The sequence below is a fragment of the Stigmatopora argus genome, chromosome 14, assembly GCF_051989625.1.
Source record: "Stigmatopora argus isolate UIUO_Sarg chromosome 14, RoL_Sarg_1.0, whole genome shotgun sequence".
NCBI classification, from domain to species: domain Eukaryota; kingdom Metazoa; phylum Chordata; class Actinopteri; order Syngnathiformes; family Syngnathidae; genus Stigmatopora; species Stigmatopora argus.
The window spans coordinates 13,026,033-13,053,793 of record NC_135400.1 but is presented as its reverse complement, the minus strand read 5'-3'; the positions used below and the strand labels follow the sequence as shown (position 1 = coordinate 13,053,793).

Here is a 27,761-nt window from a genome sequence, read left to right as displayed (position 1 = left end):
TATACTCATTAATTGCACCTCTGCAAACGCCCTCTCTGACATAACTCACAAATTCATATGGAAATATTTTTCCTGACAGTTAAACAAAAATACTCTAAGCAACCTTTTTGAAGTCATCAACGGTTGAGGATTCATTTGGATGTAATCTAAGCTACTGGTGCAAATTACTACACATTACTGGGTTTCGATACATTGTATAGGTTGCTAACAATTTAATGTGTCATTTCAGTTTGCAGCACTCACTGAAATGAAAAGCAATTTCAATCGAAAAGATGCGAAAAGGCATACCTCTCCACCATGAACTGCAATATGTGCATAAAAGTTGAGGCTCGCACTGTGGTACTCTATCCTCTCCTGATGATTAGCTCTATTATGAGATGCATCCCCAAGCAAAAGGTCTAGAAGGGTAGGGGACAGTAGAAAAAGGAAAAGGGTTATGAGGCTACCTGGCAGGCCCAAAACAGCAGCGCTTCCAAGGGTGTCCTTACATCCTGCATGGAAATTTAAGCAGAAAAGGTCATTTAAAAATCAGCTTCTATACATATAATCACATAGCATGTTTGTCAACATTTGGCATGTTTCTACATACAATCATTAAAACGAATGGTGGGTCTGACTTTCCCAGAAATTTCATTTAATGGCCAGGAGGCAAATCATTGTGCAGATGCTTCAGAGGCAATTCATCTATTTTGCTGTCACTATGCTGATTAATGATGGAGACTACCAGTACACAAAGCTTTTGTCATCTTGTCAGTTATATTTTGATGAAGGAATTACATTTCCTCTAAAGGCACCATGCTCCTACTTCTATTTCACTCTTGCACAGCTGCCATGCTAATATTCTATTGGCTTACCATTTAATTACTGTACAGGAGATGCTGGGTTATGCTTGCAGCATTCCAGGCATCACACTGAGTCTCAAAGCGCTCCCAATGATGATTCTTCTCTCACCAATGCATGCTAAATGCATTTTTTTTCCCTTTAAGGAAAAATCAATGCTTCTGTAATGTACCAAAAATGTAGACTGATTACTGACAGGGTTAAACAATCTTAGATCTCATGAGTCATCCATCTAAATGCAAGTGCTGCCTATTCGACCGTATTTTTTCTTACATGAATATAATAAGTGGTTTGGTTTAGTGCACTGACTGCCCCTGTATAAAGTGCCAAAATATTTCAACAGAGTTTTTATAGTACTAAAGTGCAGCGTCCTCTGAACTGTCAACCAAACTGGAAAAATATTCATTTACTGGCTTCACTTTTTAGGATTGGGTTTGGTTGTGTAAATTCACTTATAATAATAAAATAGTTTTTATTTTGAATCAGAAGTTTGTATGAACCTCTTTAGGCTGTTGTAAATACTATATTGATTCATAAAAATGCTGAACAATCAATTTAGTGTTACCCTCTCACCATAAAATGTCATTATAAACCACCAATTGTTCCTAAGATAGTCTATGTTGAATCAAGTTGGGGTCAAGCCGGTACCATATGCTGCGACAACAACATTCCTCCTATCACTACACTCAATTTCATGCTTTCAGCAGATGGCTCCACCACAGGAATGGGCTCCAAAATTCAGCTTTCCTTTCGGTCTTCCTGCATTGTTTCATGTTTGATTTCTTTTTCATCCACCATTCTCCTACATTTTGTGCTCTTCTGGCCCAAATGTAGCCAGAAGGTGCCAGGTGGAGCAGCCTGAGGGTTTTTAGTGCCCCCACCTGACCATCAAAGCCCCTTTGAGGGTCAGAGTAAGGACATGCTTGATCCCTATGGCCACTCAAAATGCTCAAGATGGAAGCGTTGTACCATGGATGAAGAGAGCGAAGGAATTTGGCTAGTTGTAATAAATAGCTTTCTGACAAAAAATGTGCTAGAGTTTAAATAAAAATTAAATGGTAGGCTTAAATCCTCCCCAATACAAAACATAGCAATTCTTATAACCCTTTCTGTTAAGTGCTTTTTATTTTTACTTTACAATGGCTGATGACATACAAATTTTAAGAATATCTATGTTTGCACATTCACATTTTTTTTTAACTCAAGTGCCTACAATAATGTGAGCCAACAAAATGAAGTCCCTAGTTTTAGTCCTGCTGTGGAATGCTGTATCATTAGATCTCCATTAAGAGCTTTATATAATTATCGATCCCAGACAGTTGTACCCACCCGAAGGCAACTCATTATATGATGGGACCATGGTGCTTAGATTTAATCTTTGCCTTTCAAGTTCTCTAGGGTTCACACTTATCGACTCGCATATTGTCTGCTGATTTCCATCGGATCAATGCATTCATTTTTCAACCGTACATGTCTAATGTTAAAGGCCATGATGTCTTATTGATTTTAAACCACACTGTTACTGGTGACTTTAATTACATGTCAGAGTGGTTTGATTAAACGTGAATAAAAGTATAGTTTTAGCTTTTTAACCGCATGTTTTGACTACAGTATGATGGACTGATGTCTATTTTTTTTGCACACAAATGGCACCTTCCAATATTCCCCTCCATCTGCTATCCTTCCCAAGAAAGTGCTGATAATGCAGTCTTATGTTTCATCCCTCCAAACCCTTCCCTTTCAAGGCACGTGTTTCCACCCTATGAATTATGTATGTGATTAATTAGGCTTGTCATGATAGTGTATGGTCAATTGGTAATTCCCCTCCGTTCTAGTTCAAACAAAACCGAGACTCAAACAAAACCGTTTCAACCCTCCCCCTCCTCTGCTGCCATTATTGTCGGCAGTATTATGGATGAGAGGCTTGGTATTTGTTGCACCCCAAGGGATGCTACCGGGCATTGCACATGGGAATACAATGAAACAACAAGATAACAAGATAAAAGCCTCATGTCGGCTTCAAAGTGGAACCATAGCTTGAATAGAAGAAGAGTTGGTTGCTAGTATAGAACGAACATTGAAGGCAGAAACCAGAACCAAGCATGCATTCATTAGATTAGATTATATGTGGTATACACATCCTGCTCCCATGAGTATTGAGGAGGCAGTATATAACATTCTAATTTAGTTTGCAACACAACTCATCTCTCAGATGAACCTCCCTTCATGAACTAGCACCTGCACTTAGACCGATCTTTGACTGGTGCTCTCAAAGCTGACCTTTTTGACCAGGGACAGCAAAAGAAAGTGAGATACACTGCACCAAAGTCAGGCACCAATGAAATAGGTAAAAGAAGAACAAAATTCTACAACTCTAATGACAGGCTTATTTCACCTAAAAATGGGAATTTCTTATTGTTATTTATTGCATGGTCAAATGTTTTGGGTGCCATCAATGGCATTCCAACATGTCCATTCACATCCGTCCTCTCAGTTTAAATAAATTGGATGTCTATCGCCATCGATGACAGGCAATGAGTAAATTACGCTTTGTATGAAAAAGGAGTGCCTTACATCATCAATAGAAAAATCTCAAACAGTTTTGTACTGTACTACAGCCAATGGGTGTATCATACCAAACCCAATTGGTGTTCTTTGCATCATCTCTACTCCACAATCAGCTCAATCGCCTCCCCCTCGATTAGTATCGAACTGCTGCCTCGCCCAAGGACAAGGTTACACTTCGGAGAAGATGACCAGATTCCATCTGTCATCCCCGCAGGATCTGTACTCCTCTCGGACCTACAGATGTGCAGTCAAGATTTTGGACGACCCCTCTTATCATAACTTTCCAAGTCATATGCACCATTTGATGCCACCCACTGGTCTGAGGACGACAACACACACACAGCAAGCTTAGGTCCAAAACAACATTATTCTGTTGATAATACATAACAATTGTCAATATCCCAGTCATGACTACAACTTGTCTACAAATGAAAACAAAATTAACAACTGTGACAAATTAAGCGAATATTAACACCCTGATTGCAACTTTTGACATTCTTAATGGCATGTTAGCTTTAAGAAATATCAAGGTGTAAATCACTGACCTATCTCCAAACCATCCATAAAACATCTCCTTGCGCAAGGTGCTACTATCACAATAACCAATTAACATTTGTTATTATTGATCCACATTGTTCCAGTTTAACTGGACGGTGGTGCATCATTTAGGCAGTGGAACACATGTGAGTAATCTTTATGAGAAAAGAGAAGATTTATGTCAAGGTATCTCACTGTCAAGAACTTTTGCATTACATTTAACACTTTTTGATGACACAGGGGGAGGTTATTGGGTGGTGCCTTGTGCTATGTGTATCCTTTGGCCCATTATTGATTGTGAGCTTCAATAGCTCTGTATCGATCGCCCCTTTTTCCCTGCATAGAGATCACTCATGCATCTGTCCACTGATGGTCGGTGTTGCGGTGCTATGTTTTATGCTTGCCACGCAAGGAAAATTACAGACAAGTCACTAAAGGCCCTGCTATTGAATAAATGAAAGGTGAAACACACGGCTGGAAATCGGCAACACTGTTCATCCTCACGACTGAGCGGCTATGAACATTGTTGCGTAGTAATACTACAAAAGCTGTACAGTCTCCGCACTCTGTGTTCTTCTACTAATTTGCTAGTAATCACACTGTGTGCATCTGTGTAAGTATTTCAGTCGGGCGCATGTGTAATGATGCAAATCAGCTCAGTGCATGCTGCTTTCTAGCAAAGTAATGTTAGTCAATGAGAAATGTCAGCAACTTTTCATTTCTGTTTTGTGAAAGTACTACATAAGATATCAAGTATATGAAGGGGATATCAACTCATACAAGATGACAAAACATGAGAACATCTAGTTAAGTTATATTCACACGTCTGATCGTGCAAATATTAGTGTGTAGAGTTACTGCACATCTATTTATTTACGAAAGCATATTAAATGTGATGTCAGATTCATCATCTTGCATCATACTTAATGCAGTGCTTAATATGACATACATCAGCTGTCCTTGGGTCCGCCTTCAACTACAAGTATTAGAAGTGTATTTATAGCAGAAATTGCAAATTTGATCTAGTGTTGACTTGTCCTAAGTCTTAAAAAAATAAAATAAATGAAACACAGAGAGACAAACTATGCATTGCAGGAGTATGGGATGAAATTATTTTTAAAAAATAAACATCAAATTAGAACACAGAGAGAGACAAAAAATGCTTTGCGGGATTATGGGATGAAATGATTTTAAAAAAAGCATATATAGAGAGAGACAAAAAAGCATTTCGTGATTATGTGATGATTTTTTTTAAAAACAAGACTTATTCCACTTAAAGCGTGCGTTTAAAGGCAATTGCGTGCATCAAGACGTGCTCTCGTGCAATATTTCCTTCCTGCTAATATCATATTTCATCACCTGAATTTGAATAGAATGAAATGTTGCTTTGTGAGGTGCAGCACCTCAACCTTAATTTTATTTTACTAGTCGGTATGCTTCGGTTGGTGATCTATTTTTTCCCCTCAGTGACTCCTTCCTAAATTCCTATCTTATTGAATTACACAGTAGTGAAGATGCAGAAAGGCAGTGACCGAAGCATAGCCTGCCTACGTTGTATCAAAGCGACTGCGTTGTTTGAATGCAGAACTCTGGCCTCAGGGGGCAACGGAAGTCACATACATGTGGTCCAATATGGTTATAAATATGGAAAGTGTGTGTCCATGCCTTGTGTGTATGTGTGTGTTTTATCAAGATGAAGTCAACAAGTAGTGGCATTTGCACCCATGTGCACTGAAATGGAAATGACCATGCACACTGACTGACAAACACCTCAGAACAATAAGTGGATCCACTGCAAAGCCCCTAAGCATTTGGAACACGTAAATAATTCGACAAGTGTTTCATTTATATTGTGGAGGGTGTGAGAGCAATTGGACGGAATGGCATACACGAAAAAAAATGGCAATTCAAAGTGGTTTGGATTATTTTCCCTGGAAAATCTATCTTCTACCTATATTATTATTGTTGGGAAATGTTTACCTTTTTAAATTGTTAACTTTCTCTCCTGGATTCAAATTTATTTAAACAACTGAAGGTTCTGGTTTTATGCACTGGTAGTCTTATTCTATGTAGACCATTCTGCACCTTTCTCCCCATGCTCACGTGCTTAACTGGTTCTCACAACATGAGAGTTGCTTTAATATAAGGCTTAAAATCAGAAGGACCAGTCCAGAGGGTAAATTTTATTTTGTAGCCTTGGATAGGATCCAGCTCACTGGCACTGTAGAAAATGGATGCATTTCTGTCTTGTCACCTGCCCATAGCTGGTAATATGGAAGCTATTAAACACCCCATTTATGATTTATTTCAAGCCACAATGGCTGTATATCATGAGGTATTAAAAATACTCATTTACAGGGGCCAAATTCATTTAGGCTGCCATCAAAGTGAAAAACCTTTCTGGCCAAAATGTCACATGAATCAAAAATGCAGAATGGTCCAAAAGGTCTCCAAGTTCAATTTTGTCCTGCTTTTTTAGAGGGGATTGGAACCTGCTAAATCATTAACTGCAAGTGTATCTATACTAAGGGCGGCTGAAAGTTCAACTCCCACTAGTCAGCTTTGAGAGGTGCATTATTTAAGTATATTTTTAAATAAATTAGTCCCTACTTTAGAACATGTACTGTATATTAATCATTTTAATTCACAGTAACATTGCTACCCAAAGCAAAGACATCATATGAACTATTTTACGAGGAAAAAGTTCCTCCTCATGATTTAATTTTCTGAAAACACATCCAGTGCTTACCTTTAACATTGTCTTGTGCATCTGATGTTGTTGGCTTCAATTTAATTCCTGGGTTCCCTGTGGATACACAACATATGCTCAGATGCTAAATAAAGACAATATTACTCGTGCTAGCACACTTTGGAGAAGAGCAATACTACACGTGCCGCTCCTGCAACTTTCCTTTTCAGTAATCCATTATTCATTTTAATTATTATTTATTCTGTCCTGAGCTGTCTGTCTGACAAGCTTTGTTACAAAAGAGCCTTTATGTTTTGAATTTGGTCTGCAATAAAATTCTGCAGTGCCTTTTGGAGGGTCATGGTTACGCAATCACCCTTTAGGAAGTACATCTTTTTCTTAAATATAGTCTGTTCATGACATATTTTCCGCCATTCTATTTTTTTCTGAAACATGTCTCATACTACAACATTCGAACAAGCAACCCCAAAATGCGGCAGTGCAGAGAGGCTCTTTAGGGGAGCTTTGCTGCTCGCCCAGTGTGGGCCTACAGCACACGCTCAGCAGAGCGCCTAATTGTACTGATAAATTTGAGCCGGGAAACAAAGGCTCCCAGGAAGCAGAGTGCCTCACATGAACCTGCAGATGGAGGAGGGTCTTTTAATGGGTGCACCTTACAAGCACATTAACAGCAGCGTACACTGACTCAAGACTAAAATGAGTTCATGGGGTTCAAAACAAAAAACACACTCACATTTTGCACCACAGGAGGAGTTCAATACTCCATGTGTTTTGAGACTTTAAAGAAGCTTTTATGCATTTACAGTAATCCCTCGAATATGGCGGTTAATATAGACAACACATGGCCGCGATAAACGAAAAACCGCGAAGTAGGATCACCCCATTATAACTACCACTATACATGTTTTCGCGCCTATACAGAAATATGAATTCACAAGTACAATTGGCAAAAAGTGTATATTTGTTAAATTTTACAGCTATAAGCATGTGAAAAGACTAATGTATTAATACCTAAATATAATATATTTAAAAAATGGAACTACTTTAAATGCTGTACTCACAGTGAAAATAGTTCCTCTCCGCTTGATATAAATCCAAAAAACAGGTGAATGGGAGTTTTAGTCCAAGTCCTTTGTCTGCGATATTCGAGGGATTACTCAAATGAGCATCACTAGCCTGTGTCAAAAAGGAACATATTACGAAACACACGTTAAATGTTAACGAAGGCCCTCTTACATTAAATTGGCAGTGAATCATTAGTCATTGTTTACATGGATGTGGTTGCATCTTGCCTTGCAATTCATAATTCAAATCTTGTTCCCAGTTGAACCAGTCGAGGCCATTTGTGAGTAAATCTGTCCCAATTTTGTATAATTTAGGGGGAATTATATTCAAATTTGTTAACAGCTAATTTTCTGTCATGTCTTAGACACATTTCAAATATTGTAGCGTGTGGAGACATAAGTAGTCTTTTATGTTTACACATAGCCTTTGATATTTACAATGTAAAGCAATCATGGGGCACTGAAATTCATGAGTGTCTTGATGTTTCGCCCTTCACCACAACCTTGTCTCATGCATAATGTGAATTTCAGTGCTGCTGAGTTAAAGGACATGATCTGTTTCTTATTTTTACTCTCACTGCTCTTGCAGAGCATTGCGTGCATGAGAAGCTGAAGCAAAAAGCTCTTAACACAAAACATTTTCAGAACCACCCTTCCCTCAAAAGGATCCAACGCCATAGCACTTGCACGACTAAATCCCTTGACTCTTCAAACAAGTGTCAATCACTGTCATGATGGATTTGCTTGTGCAATCTCACTGTAAACAGGAAAAAAAAAGTAAATTGTTTACGGAAGAATGCAGTCCAAGCCAAAGTACGTACAGATGGCAATATTCCTTAAAAAAAAATATTCTTTGACGTGCAGAGATGATTAAAAGTCCAACCAAGCGTCACTTTAATTGCGTGTAAATAGAAACACTGCCTGCGTCGCATTGTTTGCAGTTTCTGAAGGTGAACTATATTTTGTGCCCTATTCGTCCACACAAGAGCAAAGTTTATTGCAAACACAGCGTTTACAAAATGAAACTTTTTGCTCTGCTAGACATGATTTAGTGTTTCATTTGTGCTCTGTAAAGAACTGTTGTGAACTTTTCTTTTGTTTCACGTACTGGCTCATTTAAATTTTATTTTGGTGAGACAATCATTTCTTGATTTTTTTTTCATTCATTTATGTTTGCGCAGCATATTTATTCCTACTATGACCAGTGTAATTTGGATAGATGATACATCTCAGTATCAGATCTTAACATTACAAAAACCCTGGAATTCGGGCCCTATATATTATTTTAATTGAAATAAACGTGATTGACTCTGGAGCATGCAGTACAACCGTAATCTGAAAAAGTGTTTGTTTTTTGTGTACTTTGCATGCGAGGTTATTATCTCACAAAGCGGCAAGCCAGGTGGTGAGGAAAGCTGTCAGCAATCCATCACGCTGAAAGCACCGTGGTGAAAGTCGCAGTGTCAGCACTGTTCCCAAGCTCAAGGTTTCCGGCTGTCAAACCTCCCCTCTCTCAGCATCTCGGCACACACTGAAAAGTAGCAAACGAGGAGAGGATGTACTAACGGTGGGGCACTTGGAAGCTGAGTGTGAAGTGTTAAGCTTCAGCCATTAGCACTGATCCTCTGACAAGCTTTGTAGACCCGTGCTGGGTAGACCCACACTGGGAGCAACAAGAGAAAACACAGTGGCGTCGACTGAGAAGATGGAAGATTTGTGTAGCCAGTAGCCTGGGTGGATTCCTATCAGAAAAAGAGCATGAAGTGAAACTGCAGGGAATATTGGCACTCATGAGAGCTTTTAAAAGTGGTATTTGCCATATTGTGATCACGTATAAGGTAGTGTACTTCCTCTAAAAGAGGAGACAAAGCAAGTTCAACCATGCTTTTCATTTATTTGGCAAAGAACGGGGTACAGAAAATAAATTGATCACTCAGATAATTTTGGGAAAGACAGCAATCGCACAAAAGCCACACTTTCTTTTGTTTCACTAAGTCCATTTTCATAGCCTGAGTACAAACACCAGAAATCTCGTTCCATGAGAATGAATAGTACAGTGCAGCATGTAAAGGGTGGTTTTTACGCAACCCTAATGAATGTGTATGAAGGTACGATGTACGTACATATGCGTATTTGTTGTAATTATACAGTGATAATGTTCTTTATGGAACAATGATTTGAAATACCCCTTGTTAATTTTTTAGATTTACTGGACACAGGTATATTTAACACAATTATACCTGTATGCACATGCTTTGTATTAGGATCAGTTTGTCCTATGAATTACTGGAAACAGTTACAGTACCCAGTACTGATGCATGTTGCATGTATGTGCTTATGTGCATGCATGTGTGTCGCTCATAAGAATGAATGATAGTACGTAGTAGGTAGATGCTAAATTATAAGTGTGTCATCACATGTGTAAGGTCACATCACTATATTTCTTTTTCTTCTTTCAGAACTCATTAAACTAGTTTTGGGACAATTAATTTTGACTTCATTCAGAAAATACTACGCTTCTTCCACAATTCATTTCTAAAAAGACTTTGAACCATGTCTACTGGCCATGTACTGTATGTCCAAAACCCTAGCTCAAGTTAACAAAGGCACAATGATTGGTCATAAGAAGAGACAAATAACAGTAGTATTGTTGGGCACATGCAAATGAATAAGATGACTAAAAATCACATTGACATCAGTTGATCAGGGCATACACATAGAACATTTATTGCTGTGTAGTCAGGCTTTAACCTTTGTTGCCATATTGATTGGCATTTTCCTCAGAAAAGACACGAGGTTAAACCTTTCAAGCTAAAACAGCCCTTGGTTATTCTGCGTTTTTAACCTTAACAAGCCATCATCATCGTGACGGTTCACAGACAAAACCATTGTGAAATGCAATTGTCTCACCTGAAGATATCTTACAAACACATGCACACTGGTGCGCACATATATGTCTGAATGTGAGTATGAATAGGGGTGAGGAAAAAAACTTTCCTTTTAGTTATCATGTTGTTTTTGGATACATTAGAAATCAAGGTAATGATCGTAACACATCGAGCTGAAAATCAGACTCAGCATGTAATTTTAAGCTTAACATGATTATACAAGTGGCAAAACCCCAACGTCGTTTTGCAATAAAAGACACACACTTGTGCTCAGTGGTACGCTAAATTGCTACAACAGCAGATGGGTAGCTAGAGATATTCGTTAATCTGGATGACAGTAATAAACACACACAATTGCAAACCCATACCGAAACAATATGCCCATAAGCATTCTGCTTGAGTGAATATGGCTGTTCCCATCTGCTATGACTCGTCATATTAGATAAAAAAAAAAGAAGAGGACTCACTGTTTTGTTAAGAGATATGCAGGAAGGAACGATTTCAATTTTTTGCTTCATTGTTTTGCACACACTCTAAAAAAAGTTAGAAAACTGGAAGCCACTGGCGGACGAAATAATGTGACGCATCGGAATGGACTTAAAAGAGGAAAGAGGTAATGGCCGCAATTTTCAAGTGCCTATTCTCTTTACTACAAAAATAGTGGAATAGAAAACACATGGTAGTCATCACCCAACACTGACATCTGGACATAGATTTGTATATATATATATGTAAAAATGCATTTCCATCATGCAAGTCAAGGTCCCTTGCCATCTGTGTGGTTCAGTCCTTCCATCCAATATTCTTTAACACCGTGAAAGGACCTAGTGTCAAAAGGAGTGTGCTTTAAATCTCACCGGCTATAAAGTCCAAACCATTCTAGTGAGAGATGCTAGAGATATAATAGAAAACAAGTACAAATCACACCAAGGTGAATCACACCGCGGCAATCTGGTCTGGTTGGTACTCACCTCACTTTCAAAAAGCTGCTGAATTGATACGAACTATTTCATTCAATTCCTTGGATACCTGAGGCAGTGCTCTCTTGCTTTCACACACACGCCCCCACCCACCCACATTGGTGAACTCTCCTCCACCCCACAGTTTCTTGTGATGTCAGCAGAAGGATTCAAGCCAGAAAGAATGGAACCTATTGTTTCCGTCTGCCAGAGCAGATGGATATTAGATCCGCTCACTGCCTTCCTCACCAACCAAATGACCTGACCTTCCTGTCCCAAGTCTACCTTTAGCCTTGCTACCGTGTCTACTTGTCATCTGGACATTTCCTTCCAACCTACCTGTTGCACTGCCTCACAAAACAGTATCAGTTGGCATGGTCAGGTATTTTAGTTTTAATACCAAATTTTCTCCTTAACACATGCTCACCGTCTGTGCACATGACTTACTAGCTTGTAGGCTCTCATGTCTCTTTGAAGTTAAACTCCGGAGAACCCCCTGCTGTAACTGGCTACCTGGTTCCTCTCATAGAATGCACTGCACACGCCTATCCTAAGCACGTGGGCCCCGACATTGCAGGCTACGATCATACCAGTGCACTGAAGCGTGACCAAGGCCAGCTCCCTAGGATGCACAATGGCACAAAATAAGGTCTCCAGTCCATCACAATTGTAGAGAGAGGGGTCCATGGGGGGAAAGACGAGAATTTCAAATACAGGCAAGCCTCTCTTTCATTCATGGGGATAGAGAGTTTCAGGGATTGCAAAAGGTTCATATCCAGGGAAGGTAGACAATAAGTTAGCAGTAGGTTTCATCTGTTTTTGCGAGAAGGCCCTACTGTTGTTTGGCTTGAGCTTTTCCCTCGGAAACCTCGTGACGCATCTCCTATTTCGCCACCATTTCCTCTTGCTTCTGCTAATACCCCTGACCAAGGGTTGGCCAAGAAACCCTGGGGGTCCATAAGCTCCAAGCCTAGAATCTCCCTGTGGGTGTCTCTTCCCTTGGATGAAAGCAGCATACCACCTTGGTCCAAGCTTCCCGTGCTATTGCACTTTTTCACTGCTCCTCCGGGATACGCTAGGGAACTGGGGGACAGCAGCGACGTCAGTGACAAGCTGCTCATTGTTTCGGACAAGTGTTCACTGTTGCCCGCTTGACTTGACCCACAACAACCAATGGAGGACCCGATAACTATGCCCAGGTCCTCATCTGAAGGATCAATGGAGTCATCCCGGTTGAAGCCTGGGCTTGTGCTACCCCGCCCGCTGCTTTGGCTCCGCTGTTGGCCAATGGTGGTCTGGAGGGTTAGAGCTGATGTGGGGCTCGGCCTCAGTCTTAGGGTCTGGACTGGGGAGGAAATGCTAGTGTCGTTGTCACGCGGTGGGCACTCATGTGGTAAAGGAGCTGCTGGTAAGTCCATGTTCTGTGGTGGAGAGACACTGAAACTCAGTCCTTCTTCCAGGGTCGTTTGGAGGCTGCCTTCCGAGCTTCCAGTAGCAAGTGATGAGTCACTGTGGGATGGGTACTGCAAAGGTTTGGAGAAATAGATTAAAGTGAGTTTTTGGTGTGTGCTGATTTCCTTATGTTGTGATTGTGTCTAATTATCGGTTCTCTTTGAAATGACATCACTTATTAGTGCTGGTATTTATCCTACCTGAGTGCATAATATCTTGCTATGGGCTCCAGGGGAACGGAATGCAGCCCATGAAGCAGGGGAGGTCAACTTAAGGCCTCTTGTCAACCTCAGGCTCCTGTTGCGAGGAGGTGCTGGGATGGTCGCTCCTTTCGAGTGGAAGAACTCAGTAGGCAGCGGAAGTGTCGGAGAGACACTGCAGGCTTCTTCTTTTCCTTCTTTCTTGCTACTGTTTGAAACACCACCTCGAAGGGGGAATCATTTCATCCAGTCAAGATGCAATCTATGACCGAGCTTTTGCCGAATCCTTTAAGCCTATAATAATGTACTTTAAATAAGGCTCATTGGCACTTTATGATGTCCTCAAGACAACAATTTCATTTTCTAACTGACAGTAGGTCAAGAGCACTACACTACAATATGTATGAGAATGTGCAATTGACTGGCTTTACTCACTTGGGCTGTAGTATGGTGAGCACACATTCGGTGAATTTGTTTGCATGTCTATATCTTGTAGCGTGGTTTCCATCTCTACTTGGCAAAAGGTCCTGGAAACGTGCTCTAGCCCTTGAACCTGGCTCTGAACAACAGTCTGGTGGAGATGTTGACCCTTTGCCCCCTCTTCAGAACTACAGGATCCACTGCTGTACTTGACCTGGAAGAAAGCAGATGAGCTGAAACTGAGAAAAATCTCTTCCTATGTATTTCAAGAATGTATTCGTTCACTAGTAAGTATGTGTCTACACCAACTAAAATTATCCAGACCAATTGCCACTGGAAATAATATAGTAATTAAAGTTCTGAATTGCTTTCTGTCAAAACAAAAACATTATTGGTTGAAAACGAGGCAGGTAAATTAGTAAATGGGCCCTGAATCATAGATAATTCTTTATATAGAATAGACGATCACAAAGTTATTGCACTCAATATTTGTTAGATTAATGTAACCGCAAATAATTAATTGAAGATGTTCAATCAGTGAACGGATGTCAATTTTCTCCTGCTTTGCCATTTTCATTTGCATTAAATGGCAAATGTAAATCAAGATTTAGGAACGTAATGCTTCTCTATAGTGGCGCTCAAGTAAATGTTATGTTATAGTGTCAGTTTTGAGTCATTGTTTTTCCCCACAACCACTTTAAATGTTATCAATCCCAGTTAGCTGGTACTGCTTTTTAAACCTGAAAAACCTTACTGGCTTTACATTTTCTCCTCCGTTCTCAAGTGTGAGCTTCCTATAATTAGCTGTGTCTTCAGAGAAATGTTTGCTGATTGCAGGCATATTTCTCTATCCAGAAACAAGCAGCATTTCCCAAATAAGAGGGAGAAAGGATGGCTGATAAGGGATTGAGATAAATAGGGCTATGGGAGAGAGGTGTTGAGGGGTGCACATAAGATAACGGCAAAGGAAAAAAAGGCCGCCAAGTGAGTACCAATAGGGATAGCAGCTGATGGAGAGATTTTATTGTGAATAAGTGTTAACATTTTGAACGGAGATGGTAGTAACTATTTCAAGGAGTTTTAAAGCTATTTTGGGAAAATTGTGGAAGCCTGCGAGAGAATTTTCTTCATTCCAAAATGTCATTAAGAATTTAGATAGTATGAGTTCAGGATTGCCAAGGTCCTGAAACATTCACTATACATTAGAAATTGTAACATGTTTCACAAAGGATGAGCGTAACGTGGCAAGTGTCGTAATAATCTTCTACTTGTTGTAATTCTATAATGTAGTTATTCCAGCAACGATCTCGGTAATGAATCATTCACTAAGCAGTAGGCCAATATAATAATGAATGATGATCTCTACTTCAGCAATGATGGATTAACTCACATCCAGTTATTGTCTGATTCCCAGACCTGATCTTGTCATTTCACAGCTTGATTAATTTCTATTAAATATTGTCCATAGAATTTTAGAAATTCATAAATGATCTTTCCTGCCCTGAATAGACTAAATTTGTACCTTTATTATTCTGTATAACTTCCCATATGACTTCAGCTAAAACAGTAAATAATGGACTGGTCGCCAGTCACTCACAAAACGGACTGTTTGTGCTCGATGTCTGACTGGCATAAAAACCATGAAATATAACGTTGTTTCAAATTTCTCCTGCTCTCACCTCACTTTATCCACCACCAACCTTGCTTTCTCTCACAAGAAGCTGGTAGGCCGTGTGCTCATCCAGGCTGAGGTCATCTGGGAGCGCGGGTGACGAAGACTTGTCCGAGAGTAGCTCTGACTTCAGTGAAGTCTGTTCAATCTCCGCCATCCGGATCTGATGTAAGGGAGTCACCTCAGTTATTGATATCCAAGGCATGGGGGTATAATTCCACAAGATCTGAGCAGAATTTAGAATTCATCTTTTCTAAACACTCCATGCACAATACACTATTTGCAACACATCCGTTCAAATAGAGGCCAATATCTCACTTAATAGCGTTACAACACCACCAAAGTTGGCTTTCAGAAGTTCTTGGCATTTTTAAATGTCCAATGTTTTGTTAGCAGAACTTAATAACAAAATTAAAGGAGAAAAAAGTTAACCACTTTACTGGAACTGTCCTGTAATACAACCACTCAATTGACAAAGCTATATTTCTCACACAAAATATTTTGCTGTAGGTAATTTCCAAGAAGATAGAGAAAACATTTTAAAGTAATTTATAAATGCATTCAAATACAAACCCCTAGAAATTACATTATTGTTAGCCCCACCTTGAATTCAACATTACTTGAAACCAGCATGCTTTTGATGTCACATTCTCTTACGTTCATCCCCTTGCAACTATCTTTACCTTTTATGTTGCCATTTGTTCAGCTTAATAAACCTGATAAAAGTAGCTTCTATGGTGCCCCTCCTAAGAGGGTGTCTTCCACAAATAATCCCCGAAGACATGTATGGGAATGCGTACGTGTGTGAAAAAAAGCAAACACCTTCTCTGCAACATTCAACAGCCCCCTGCAGACTGAAATGTAGTCAGCCTCACCCTGGGGATGATCCCACGTCCTCATTAGGTAGTACCCTGATGGATATTGTGTCCCATTGCACCTTTGTTGTGTCCCCCGCAAACACAAAAACAAAAAAAGGTGCACACAACTCTAGGCGATGACGGACGGATGCTGTCTGAGGAACACCCACCTTCTCGCACATGGACACACTGATAAAGGTTAATACAGCAGAGATAGATTGACCAAAAGGGAAAAAAAGAAATATGGAGAGGAGGGATGCGGGTAGATTGATGGTTTGACAGCATCTGCAGACAGGTAGAAAACAGCACTGACAGGTGAGGAGGAGTCCAGCCCAGTTATTGCTTCTTCTGAGCTGGCCCGCTGCACTTTGTCACAGTGATGGAAAACACTGGCACAGGACAACATGTTGGCAAGTTTATCTGCTATGCGCAACCTGCTGTCAACAAAACAACCCACAAGTAGTAGGAGAGAGTTGCACACATGCATGTTAAGGGGGGAGTTACATGCTGTGGGCCTCATTCATCTACACGTCTGCTTGTGTGGACTACAAAGTGCTCTGGATAACAGATGGAAATTGACTTTCGGACATATTTGTGTACACAGAACTGCCTTTCTCGAGCTTGTATAGCAATTTCCATTCACTGTGCATTATGAGATCAATGAAGCCCGAAGTGTGTAACATAGTTTGTCGAAATGCTCTTGCCCCTAAATATTTGTGTGAAAATTAGATTATTTGTACCATTTAGTTACATGTACAATCTCAAATACCATGGTTTTGTACATCGGGGCTGGTGCAGTCAGAGAAGGCAATCCTCCTCCATAAAAGAGTGAAAAATAAACTAATTATTTTCATTTTTGCTCATTTTGGCTGAGTTTAGAATTGATTTTATTTTTTAATTTAAACCTGTCCATGATTAGGTAATTGAATTTGGTATTTTGTGTTCAAATAGAGGCAAGCCATAGGAAAACGTGACAGGCCAGGATTCTCCAAATGTTTTATAAAAACTGCGTGCAAATGTTTTCTGGAAATTACTCTTACTTGTTAAATTATTACTTTACATGTTTAAAAACAAATAAAGTGCATAATCTAGCAAGACTGTTCCCGTTTCTTTTGCAAGTACATATTCATCTCACCGCACAAGTGCAAAGATGAATGTGTTTTTTTACACACGCACGTATGTTAAGAAATCAATTAGAACATTAATAGCTACAATAGATTAAGCCTTTATGATAGACAGATTTTGAGCCTGTTATTTAAACGAATGTACAGTCCAAGTCTTATGGCAATGCTTTATATATCATATTCGATTTTGGTTAAAAAGTAGCATTCCTTCGCTTCTATTTATGGAAAGTTATGTTAATTCTGATTTCTAACCCATAGAGAGGCCAGTGGTTCTTCTCCTGTCATGTGCTGCATAAGTGCACGTGCTAACGTGACATGAGGGTGGTACCTCTTGTGGGTGGCCCCTGCAGTCTTTACAGATGGGTAGAGGGGACGAGTAATGGTGGAAGACAGAACCAGAGAGATTGTCGATCATCAGCATCTCCCCTTCTAAAGTATCCTTGATCAGGAGAGATACGCTGTCCAACCACTGGCTCTCCTGGAACACACACGCGCACACACACGCAACCACACGCACATGCGTACACGCACGGAGACACACACACACACACACACACACACACACACACGGGACGCAGGCCAGCAGACCAGAATTGCACGCAGGCACAAAGGTGTGCACATGCCGACATGCGAGAACAAAGAACACGCAGGGAAACGCAAAGGCAGACGTCAGGGTTCAAAGGCATGTCTTTGTGCAAGGAAAGTTACAAACTCATAGTCATGTCTGTTTCACAATAGAGCATCCTTCATTTTTGATAAATCTCTCATGAGAGAATTCTCCGAAGGCTGTATCATCCACAACAAATCTTCCATTTGGATTTTGCAGGTTTTTTATGGTTGGTTATAAATATAATTTCATAACAGGACCACTTTCATTTAAACCCTCATTAGCTAGGTAACATCTTTTCCTTTTCAAAACAATGAGCGTGGAGAATTGTGCAATTACATCTGATATATCACCTCATTTAGTTATCGCAATACCATGTTTGAATGTTGGTGCCTTGAGCTTCAGTTAGTCAGAGTTTCCCAGCAGAAATTAGTTAGTAGATCTACTAGAAACTATACGAGAAGTGACTGAAATAAACACTAAGTTTGACTTTCAGCACTTGAATTGAAACATAATTCATTGCGAAAGTGTGAGCTCGGGATGTAATTCACACTTTAAGCATTGTAAGTTGTATTATAATAGACATAGTGCTGAAGATAAAAGAAAATAGGTATTATTCATATTTATCACATGGGTTGTGTGATTTGCGACGTTCTCTTTTGGAAGAAAGGATTTCTGTGTGAAAAGCGCCATTTGTGTTTTTGTCCATCATGTGCACGCACTAATTTTCAATCTTAAACATGCTCTGCTGACCAGATTTCTGATCCAAAATATTAAAATTAACCCTGGACAAGGTTCACATAATTTTGTAAGTACAAAAACTCCACAGAAAAAAAACATAGAACTACAAAATATGTTTCCTTATATTAAAACCATAAACACTACGACTCATTATTTTACAAATTTGTCTTGGAAAGAAAATCTTATAATTTTTTTATCAGAATTGTTTTCTCATAATGTTGTGCCTTCAACCCCTCCAACAACTATTACTATGAGTACAACCTTCTTTTCAGTTTGGCCCGCATTCTTTAATTAGAAAAATCGGGCAGCATGACCAAATTAAATGATGTTACAATGCCTCCTTTAGCCCCACATTCTCTCATACACATTTTACGGACATTTGGAAGATAGTCTATTCTGTGCAAGTGGCTTGATATCAAGATAATGTTTGATTGACTGCAGTGCCCTATGCACTGGCCTCTATTAATAACTGTATTACTGGTGAACAATAAGGTCTGTCTGGTGAGAGTTAAAGTTAAGATACATAGATAGAAAGAGCTGAAATTAATTACAGCTTCAATGTGACTGGTTGAGCTATTATCTCTCTTCTCCTATTCACTTTACCCTTTCAACCCTACCGTGTGTGTGTGCGCAGGTATCGCTCAGTGTCTTCTAGAAACACTAGAAACTAAACTTTTCAGTTGAATCTAGCACAGGGGAGAAGATTGCCTTGCAAACTCATCAATCACTGAATTTGATAAAAACAATCTATAAAGGTAGTAGCCATTAAAGAGCACCCTGATTAAATGTAAGCCATCTCACAAAATATTAAAGGGACTGTCCTGTTGATGTAAAATCAATAAATTGTTTGATTGGGTAAATGCAAAGACTGTTGTTAACCAGCCTGACAAATCTGAACGAATAATAATTTAATGATGTAACGAGGCTTTAAAAGGGAAGCATAAAATGCTCAGGTCTCAAACGCTGTAGGCATGTCCGATGACTATTCTCAAATTTAACCCTTGTGCTTACTGTCAATCAAAAAAATGTTAGACCCCCACTTTAAAATGCTAGGAGAAATCTAGACCCCCCAAAAATAGAGAAGAGTTTCTGGCTATAACTCAAATATGCAGCACTCAACTCTCTGCTTATACAAATCATTAAAATGACCGGTCAGTCTGTTTAATGTACCGATCCAATTGATTTGAGGCGATCAAAGGTAAGAGCTTAAAGTGCCGTTTAAATGTTATACAAACGAGTGATGGCAAGCTTGTAAACAATAGCTGCACCCTGGAAGAGATTAGTGTAAATGCTGACATATTTGTTTTATCAGCGTGTCAGTATCAGTGTTGTATTTGTTTTGATCAGTATTACTCTTATTAAAATGTCAAGCAGCATAATTCAATAAAGTATTTGGATGTGCTGTTTTATAATTCATTTTAAAGCATTTGCCCATCTTATGTTTAAAAAAATCAGGCCAATCAAATGTGGAGATACTTTTTCCCATTCAATTCCAAAGTAAACCTCTAAAGTCCACTATTGCATAACTCAACTATAAAAATTCTCAAGAATTTCCAAAACAAGTGCACTAATTTTAAATGTTAGTTCCGTTTTTTTTGCTGGTTTACAATCTTTTAATTTTTCCTCACCTCTTAGACATGCCCACTTTGCTGCCCATTTGAGCCCTATTTCACCAAACCATCACACTCATCCAAATACTCTCCACACTGAGAGACTGAATAAATTACAGAGGCCTTAATGAAAACCGCTTGAGAGACCACTACCGAGATCCGTGTCATCCCTGGTTGGCAAGACGTTCATCTATCAGCAGACACAGAGCTAAAAATGGCTCTGTGTCTGAGCGTAAAGCTTGAATAGAGGGTGAAAGGCAGCTGATGAGTCATCTTATCGTGCGCTGATATCATTAGCCACTCACGAAGTGAATGAACTGTGTCAGAATGTGCATACAAATGTGGGTGAGGGTCCACCAAGGCATACACCTTTGTGCAGCCAACTGATTATTAAATTCCACACATTCCACTGACTCCTATTGATGCAGAGGTCACTTTAAGCTTCTATTTAAGAACTGGAGAGCTGCTTAGGGGCCACAATTAATCAGTTGCTTGTCTGATATGTTTGACATCAGGCAAGCCAATGTACAATCACTGCAAAGTGATAGTAGTAAAACTTTGAATCATGGAGGATAAGTATTAGCGTAAATTTGTGACTGATCTTTAAATAAAAAAAATGTTGATCCTCTATGGATAACAGTCCCAAAGCATATCCTGGCCACAGACGTTCACGACCAGCCTTGAAAGCTTCAATAAAATTACATTTTAAGATACTGAATGAAAAAAGCGAATTGTAAAAGAGCCATAAAACATGGCTAGCGATTTGATGAGACAAAAAGGCAACGGGTCTTTTATGTCAACGGCAATCAAATCACAATTCACAATCTTGTTTTGTTTTCTCAGTAAAAAAAAAATGAATGCACTGAGAATACCCAAGCAGTGATGTCTCAATTTTACTTTGGTCATATGTTATATCGCTCGTTTAGACATTCATATCATATCATCACCAAGTCAGTGATTTAAAATTTCAATGCACTGGTACATAACATGATATCCGTTTGTTAGGGGAAAAGTGAGTAAAGCTGACCCTCGGAAATACTCGTGATTCAACCCTGACTTTTTGCATGAACGACACGACCCAAAGACCCAAAGTTGATTAGACACACACACTCGCACACAGACACACGCAAGAAGAGAGACACTCACTTCATGTGCTGGTGAGTAAAATGGCCGGTTGGAGTCAGAAGCACTGTAGGGTGCCGTGTGCACATTGGATGCCGTGCGTGGCCTCACTCCTCCCCTGTCTCCTCCTCTTCCTCGCTCCTTCCCGCAGCCCTCGGTACCGGGGACGACGGCCCCTTTCTCCATCCCTGCGCCCCCGCAGCCGGGGGCGCCCATGCAACAGAGGGTGCCCTGGGCCAGCTCCAGCTCAATTTCTGCATCCATCTCCGCCTCCTCTTGGGCCTCCTTGTTGGAGTCGTCCAGGTGCTTCATCAGCACGGCCACCACCACATTGATGAGCACAAACTGGGCGGTGAGCACGAAGGAGACAAAGTACATGGGCGAGATAAACTGAAGGCTGGGATTGCAGGCATAGTCCACATCAGTAGCATGATCTGGTGGGCACTCCCGCAATGTGTCCTGGATACAGAATGGAGAAAAAGCAGGATGAGGACCTTTTTTTCAAAAAAATCTTCAGGAAAAATTAAATATCCGTATGTTCATCATAAACCCAGATAACACATTGTCATAGTCATTATTACTATCAGATTTGTAATCAAATACCTGCTTTCTTTACAAAAAACCTTGGGAGAAGAACATGTCAGTATCACACTGTTGGTTCCGTTATCAAACAGCAGCAGCTTTTTAATATGTAAATGAACAGGATATAACTGCATCATAGCTGAAATAATATACAGTACAACATCACTCCCTCTTACGCGTTACAGCCTAATTATCTGTAGTTTTCCCACTGTGGTTACAAGCATACATCACAGCTCATTGGGAGATAGAAGTAATGTGACGAGTGTTTTCTGGAGGAAGTAAGAATTTCTCACCCAGGCTGTGACCACACAAACCCTGTGAGCTGAAGCTGGTCTTTTTTCCCTCTTTATTTTAGTCTAATTTGGCCTGACATTTTATTCATTGAGGTTCTTCACCAAATTTTTCCCACCTTATTTTTAAAAAAAATCTGTATTTTCCAAACAGCTCTTTTATCCCCTTCTTTGTTCAGAGATTTCTCTCAGGCGGTGGACAGGTTGACAGTTATGCATCGGCCTCACTATCTGCAACTCACATAATATCGAGTAGTCCATGCAGCCTAGGTGTATATTAGGAAAAAGGATAGCTGCAGGAGGTGTGCGTTCAAGGGTAATTAGTGTTTTGTGTGAATGTGTAATGAGCCACAGTCACTTCCCTACCCATCACAGCGGAAATTTGTGTAGTCGTCGCTGAGCCAGCACATTTCTCTTCCCTCGGAAGTCACGATTGAGATAGAGGGCAGTTTATCTTTTCTCTCTCTAGACATCTTTTCGGTGCTTGGTGGAACGATTTGAGTTTAATCCTTTCAGGCGCTAAGTAATACAGAGATGCTACGGTCCATCTGCTATTGATGAAGTGAGGATGCAGAAAATGGAGCACACCTTCATAATGCCATTCCAGTTGTCGCCCGTAGAGACTTGAAACAAAGTCAGGAAGGCCATGCCAAAGTTCTCAAAGGTAGCGTGACGACTCATGCCCTCACAAGGGTAGTCTTGATTACAAACTGAGGGTAAGAAAGGTGGAGAAAGGGTAAAGAGTCAAGCATGGCGGACTATATTTTAATGTCAGAAGAGATTATTTCCGGAAACATCGCTGTCCTGATCTTAAGACATTGCTTCCCTTTAAAACTAGAAAAAAAAACATAGATGCAAAGCTGCCTTGAAGTCATTTTCAGGATTAATAGCAACAAAACCCATTGCATTTGTCCCTGAGCCTGGATCTGAAAATAATTTAATGTGACCTGAAGAAAAAAATGCACGCTTCTCCAGCACTGAAGGAATTTAACAAGATGAAGAGTGTATCTTCAGTAGCAATGGCATTTAAGGACAGTACTTATTTCAAAGGACGGGAGAATGGCTTGATTCTCTGTGTGGCAAACTGAGAAAGAGGAAACTAATGAAAATATGTCGCTTTTAATGGGATTCAATGAGATTTTGGTTCACCAGCTGGCTTCACTTTAACGGGTACTCGGACGACGTTTGGTCCCCGGATGTTTGGTCGGCCGGACGTTTGGTCGGCCGGACGTTTGGTCGGCCGGACGTTTGGTCGAACGGACGTTTGGTAGAACTGGTTCGCGAGTCCCGAGGTTTGAGTCACGAGACTTTCATTTGTTCAACCCTAACCCTATTCACTCAATGTTAAATAATAGTCATTAAATCCCTATTCACCCAATGTTAAAATCTATCAATTGCATGCGAACCCGTTCGACCAAACGTCCGTTCGACCAAATGTCCGTCCGACCAAACGTTCGTCCGACCAAACGTCCGTCCGACCAAACGTCCGGTCGACCAGACATCTTTCGACGAAACGTAGGGTCACGACTTTAACGCCATAGCCATACTTTATCTGAAGCAATTATTGGATTATTACATTACTCACCAAGTTCTCCGAAAAGCTCTACTCCTAAGGCGGCGTAGATGAAAAACAGTAGCATGAAGAGCAGACCCAGGTTACCCACCTGTAGTACACAAACATGACAAAGCTTACCCAACGACACCCTATGAATTCTTAAATACTTTATCAGTTCTTTACAAAAGCTACTTTGAGATTGTTGCATGCCATACTGTACAAGGTCCACTGCAAAGTGATTGTAGACCATTTTATTTTATCTGTGACATGATTACACTTATTTATGCAACAATGCTTTCGTGATCTCAAACATATACACGCACACAAAATAGTGAGGAAGTGAGAGAACTGTTTAATTAGCCTGAGTTTTAATTACTTCTCTGTGCACTCCTGGGACAGAGCTAAGGGCTCGATGTTAATGAGAATAGATCAATAAAAACAAAGAAGAGGAGGCAGCCTCTCTCTCCCGAATGACCTCCTACGGCAAACCGCCTGATTTGTGGTGTTTGCTTTTGGCTGGTCAGTCAGTTAATCTGTGTATCTGCTTGCCTATAATGGAGTATCAGAATATTGTGTTTCATTTGCCAACTGGAGTGCTGTAACATTTTGGGTAACACACACTTAATTCATGAATCCATCAAAGAGAGATTCCTTAATCCTAATTTAGTGTTTTATTAAAGCAGACTGGACAAAAATGCATACCGTGTGGGAGTAATCTTTAATCTTCATTCGTGACTTGATGTAAAAGAGACGTTCGTGTATCATTCTAATCCCTCATAATGCCTTAGTGATGAACTGAGAAACAGGATCTCAAGTGTCTATATGTTCTTCAAATGATGGATTTAAATGCCAGATATATGAGAAGAGAGTGAGCTGTTATAGCTATACTTTCTACAGGGGTGGTCAGTTCCATAATTTTCAGTTCTAAATATATGTACACACAATGCCACCATTTTTATCCTGTTTTTTGCCACATTAACTGATGATAAATACTTCTCTTGCGAATGGAAAGGGAACTTGGGTCAAGGAAGGCACATTCTCTGGAGGACCAGACAGGCAGTATTTCAAGTACTATACACATTGATGTGACACAATACGAATGTGAGACATGAGGGTGTCATCTATTTAAAGTTGCTGGGTGACAGAAAAGCAAGTATTCTTTGAGAGGGGCGTGCTCAGACCAAAATGGAATGTTTGTGTGAGCGTGTCTGTGTGCATGTGCATACCTGAGGCAGGGCTTGGACCACTGTATCCAACAGGGCTCTCATCCCTGTCGCCATCTTCAGCAGCTTCAGGACTGCGCAAATAGGTGGGGAGGAAATGCGTTTAATAAGAGCACTCAGGTACAAAATACATCTCGATTATTAATAGTACTAACTTTCATAACACAAACGTCAGCTCTTTATTCGCACATTATCACATGCAAGGTAAGTATGGCAATAAAAGGATCTCAAAAGGTGAAATATTATGAAATATGGACACTTTGCAGTATATTAAGTATATACAAGCAGTGTCCCACTATCTATCAAATGTGACATTGAATAATTAACTAGGTATTTTCCTGTTATTGAGAATGCATTCACCATTGAACAGAGTTTTTTCAGCCAAAGACAACTTGGTTGGCAAAAGATCCAGTGTCGATGGCCGGCTCTGTATTTGCTTTCAAACACTATGTGTACCTCGTGCTATCCTCAGTACTCTCATGATCCTGATGATAGTGGGATTGATGGGCAGTGCAGCGCTGATCTCGATCTCCTCCAGTATGATGCCCACCAATGACAGAAGAACAATGCCAAGATCAAGTTGGTTCCACCTGACATAAACACAAGCATACACACGGTACATGTTCACACTTGGCCCCTGCTGACCCTGTGGGTTCCCTGAAAAGTCAGATAGATCGAAACTGCATTACTTTGCAAGCGGCAACTCATTTCTTGGCCTGCAGCATTTGAATGTTTACTGTATAGTCTTTACGGTGCAGTCAGTTTGCTACATTGCAGTCTTTGCCAGCGATCGATTGCTGCTCTTTTTGTGGTACATTCAACATTTGGCCTGTGCCTGTTGTCTGGCCAATTTACAAAATTGCACTTTGATAAACAACAATACTTAACGAAATCTCTGCTGTACATTTTCAATCTAGAAGTGTTCACTTTTGTGATTTCCTTTTGTGTGTTATAATAGAACTGGCGCTGCATCTTCAATGGACTTACTGTATGTAACTCACTTCCCTATATGGCACTTGATCTTATGAAACAGTCTCTGTAAGTGCTTTAGAATGATAAGGCATCTGTTTTTTTTTTTTTACTGATTAGACATTGATGTAATATATTGTGAAATGCTATTTCTCTACTTTTTACAATTTACTATGTGTTTTAGTTGGAAAAAACAGGGAGTTCACTGTCAGGCTAAACACTGAAACAACAGTCAGCAAGATTTCCTGAAGGAATTCACTTTAAATAGGTGATCACAATCCCAAAAAGAATGACATAAAAGCATGAACTAATTCAGACAGCACCTTTCTTTGAAGAAGCGACGGACGCCAAAAGCGATGAGCTTGAGAATGGATTCCAGCACAAAAGTGGAGGTGAAGAAATAATTGCAGTACTTGAGGGCGAGATCGAGAGACTGAAACAGACAGTCAAGAGGCACAAGTGTGAATGTGCGTCTGCTTCAGCAAGACTGGAGGGGCATCAGCTGCACCAAGCGGCTAGGAAATATTCAGGATTTGTCCCTATTGTTTGGAGAGTAGAAGGCAGGGAGGCAAGCTAGAGGCATGAACACACCGTCATCTATTCATAGAAATGCAAACAGCAACACTTATTGCACAAGTAAGACTACAAAGCACTTGCCTTAGTCATATAGCCTGAATTGGTGATTGAAATTTAAACTCAAAATAATGGTTCAACGCTCTTATGTAGGGAAAATAGCAAGAATTTTTTTTTTAGAAAAGAAATTGAAGCATTTGAATGCATTTACTTTTTCAATTCACTATATCTGGTTGGTTTTGGTGAGATCAATGTTAAATTATATGTTATCTCATTTGAAAATGCATGGCTCCACTATGCTATAACTCTTCTGTTGCTCAAAAGAGCTCATTACCAGGGATTGGAGAGATATTGTATAGATCCTCACATCAACTCGGCAGCGCAATCACAGATCATTGTATTGGTAGCAGCGACTCACGACATAGTGCCTCCATATAGCTTCATTAAGATAACGCTGCAGTGGAATCCATCAGCATTTGTTTTTAAAACGACACAAGGTCTTCCTCCTGAGAATAAGCTTTTAAAACGGTATTAGTATATTGGAGTATAACATCAAGAACAAAAGGTGAAGTGAAAGCAAAGGATATAAATCACAGCAAGACCACCAGCTCATGCATCAAGTAAATCATGTCTTACGCGAGGTTGATTGTAGTGCTCGAGGGACATCGTGATGACGTTGATGCAGATAATAAAAGTGATGATCAGATCCAGATAGTGGTTTGTGCACAGTGTGTGGATCATCAGGCGCACATTGCTGTAGCTGGCATAGTAGGGAAGCTTTTGGGCTTCTGTTGGTGGAAAGATGCATTTTATTTTTTCATTGTTAAAAATATAGTAGTCACATCTTATCCTACAGTATTTCCCCCCCGTCTCAAATATTGCTTAGTATTTACTATACTGTAGACTTGGCTGATACAGTACAACATACTGCATATAAGGAATATATATTTCAGTAATGTATTGATGAATTCCTCCCTTCAACTGGAAGAATATTGAGAACTGAAATATTGCATTTATATAAGCTCACCCAGAAAATAGTTGAATTATTTGTGGATTCATTTATGTATTGATAGAACTTTCAGCTGCATCATATTTTGTACTTGTATTTTATACCCTTCTGACGGTGTAAAATTGTTAAGTGTCCCAGCATATCTAATTTATTATCCACTTAAAAGGGTTCCTTGGCACTTGCTCCTCC

General features: G+C 39.9%; 2 protein-coding genes across 4 annotated transcripts in view; both read right to left on the bottom strand.

Annotated features, from left to right (window-relative positions):
• Positions 1-225: 225 nt before the first annotated feature.
• On the bottom strand, positions 226-8,027 carry LOC144088291 (uncharacterized). The gene is made up of 4 exons (XM_077618621.1): positions 7,927-8,027; positions 7,717-7,831; positions 6,695-6,751; positions 226-491 (listed from the first exon to the last, which is right to left on the bottom strand). The coding sequence occupies exons 1-4, from the start codon at positions 7,957-7,959 to the stop codon at positions 226-228; spliced, it is 471 nt and encodes a 156-aa protein (XP_077474747.1). The 5' UTR covers positions 7,960-8,027.
• A 1,566-nt stretch (positions 8,028-9,593) lies between these two features.
• Positions 9,594-27,761, bottom strand: part of LOC144088051 (voltage-dependent T-type calcium channel subunit alpha-1I-like) — a 97,989-nt gene continuing 79,821 nt past the window's right edge. For 2 of the 3 annotated variants that reach the window (XM_077618247.1, XM_077618246.1), the window contains exons 27-38: positions 27,200-27,351; positions 26,314-26,423; positions 25,478-25,611; positions 25,025-25,095; positions 23,829-23,907; positions 22,832-22,953; positions 21,396-21,830; positions 17,620-17,769; positions 15,339-15,473; positions 13,654-13,852; positions 13,219-13,442; positions 9,594-13,089 (exon numbers count right to left, since the gene is read on the bottom strand). In XM_077618247.1, coding sequence (XP_077474373.1) covers positions 12,376-13,089; positions 13,219-13,442; positions 13,654-13,852; positions 15,339-15,473; positions 17,620-17,769; positions 21,396-21,830; positions 22,832-22,953; positions 23,829-23,907; positions 25,025-25,095; positions 25,478-25,611; positions 26,314-26,423; positions 27,200-27,351 — 2,525 coding nt within the window. In that variant the 3' untranslated portion in view covers positions 9,594-12,375. The remainder of the gene's footprint in view (positions 13,090-13,218; positions 13,443-13,653; positions 13,853-15,338; positions 15,474-17,619; positions 17,770-21,395; positions 21,831-22,831; positions 22,954-23,828; positions 23,908-25,024; positions 25,096-25,477; positions 25,612-26,313; positions 26,424-27,199; positions 27,352-27,761) is intronic. The other variant, XM_077618248.1, reaches the window with a different exon arrangement.

Excerpts from the sequence above, each read along its gene's own strand:
- LOC144088291 (XM_077618621.1), bottom strand. The coding sequence starts at position 7,959 with ATGAATTGCAAGGCAAGATGCAACCACATCCAT. Across the intron at positions 7,832-7,926 it reads CAAGATGCAACCACATCCAT|GCTAGTGATGCTCATTTGAG; the intron begins GTAAACAATGAC and ends TTTTTGACACAG. Across the intron at positions 6,752-7,716 it reads GGAGAGGAACTATTTTCACT|GGAACCCAGGAATTAAATTG; the intron begins GTGAGTACAGCA and ends GTGTATCCACAG.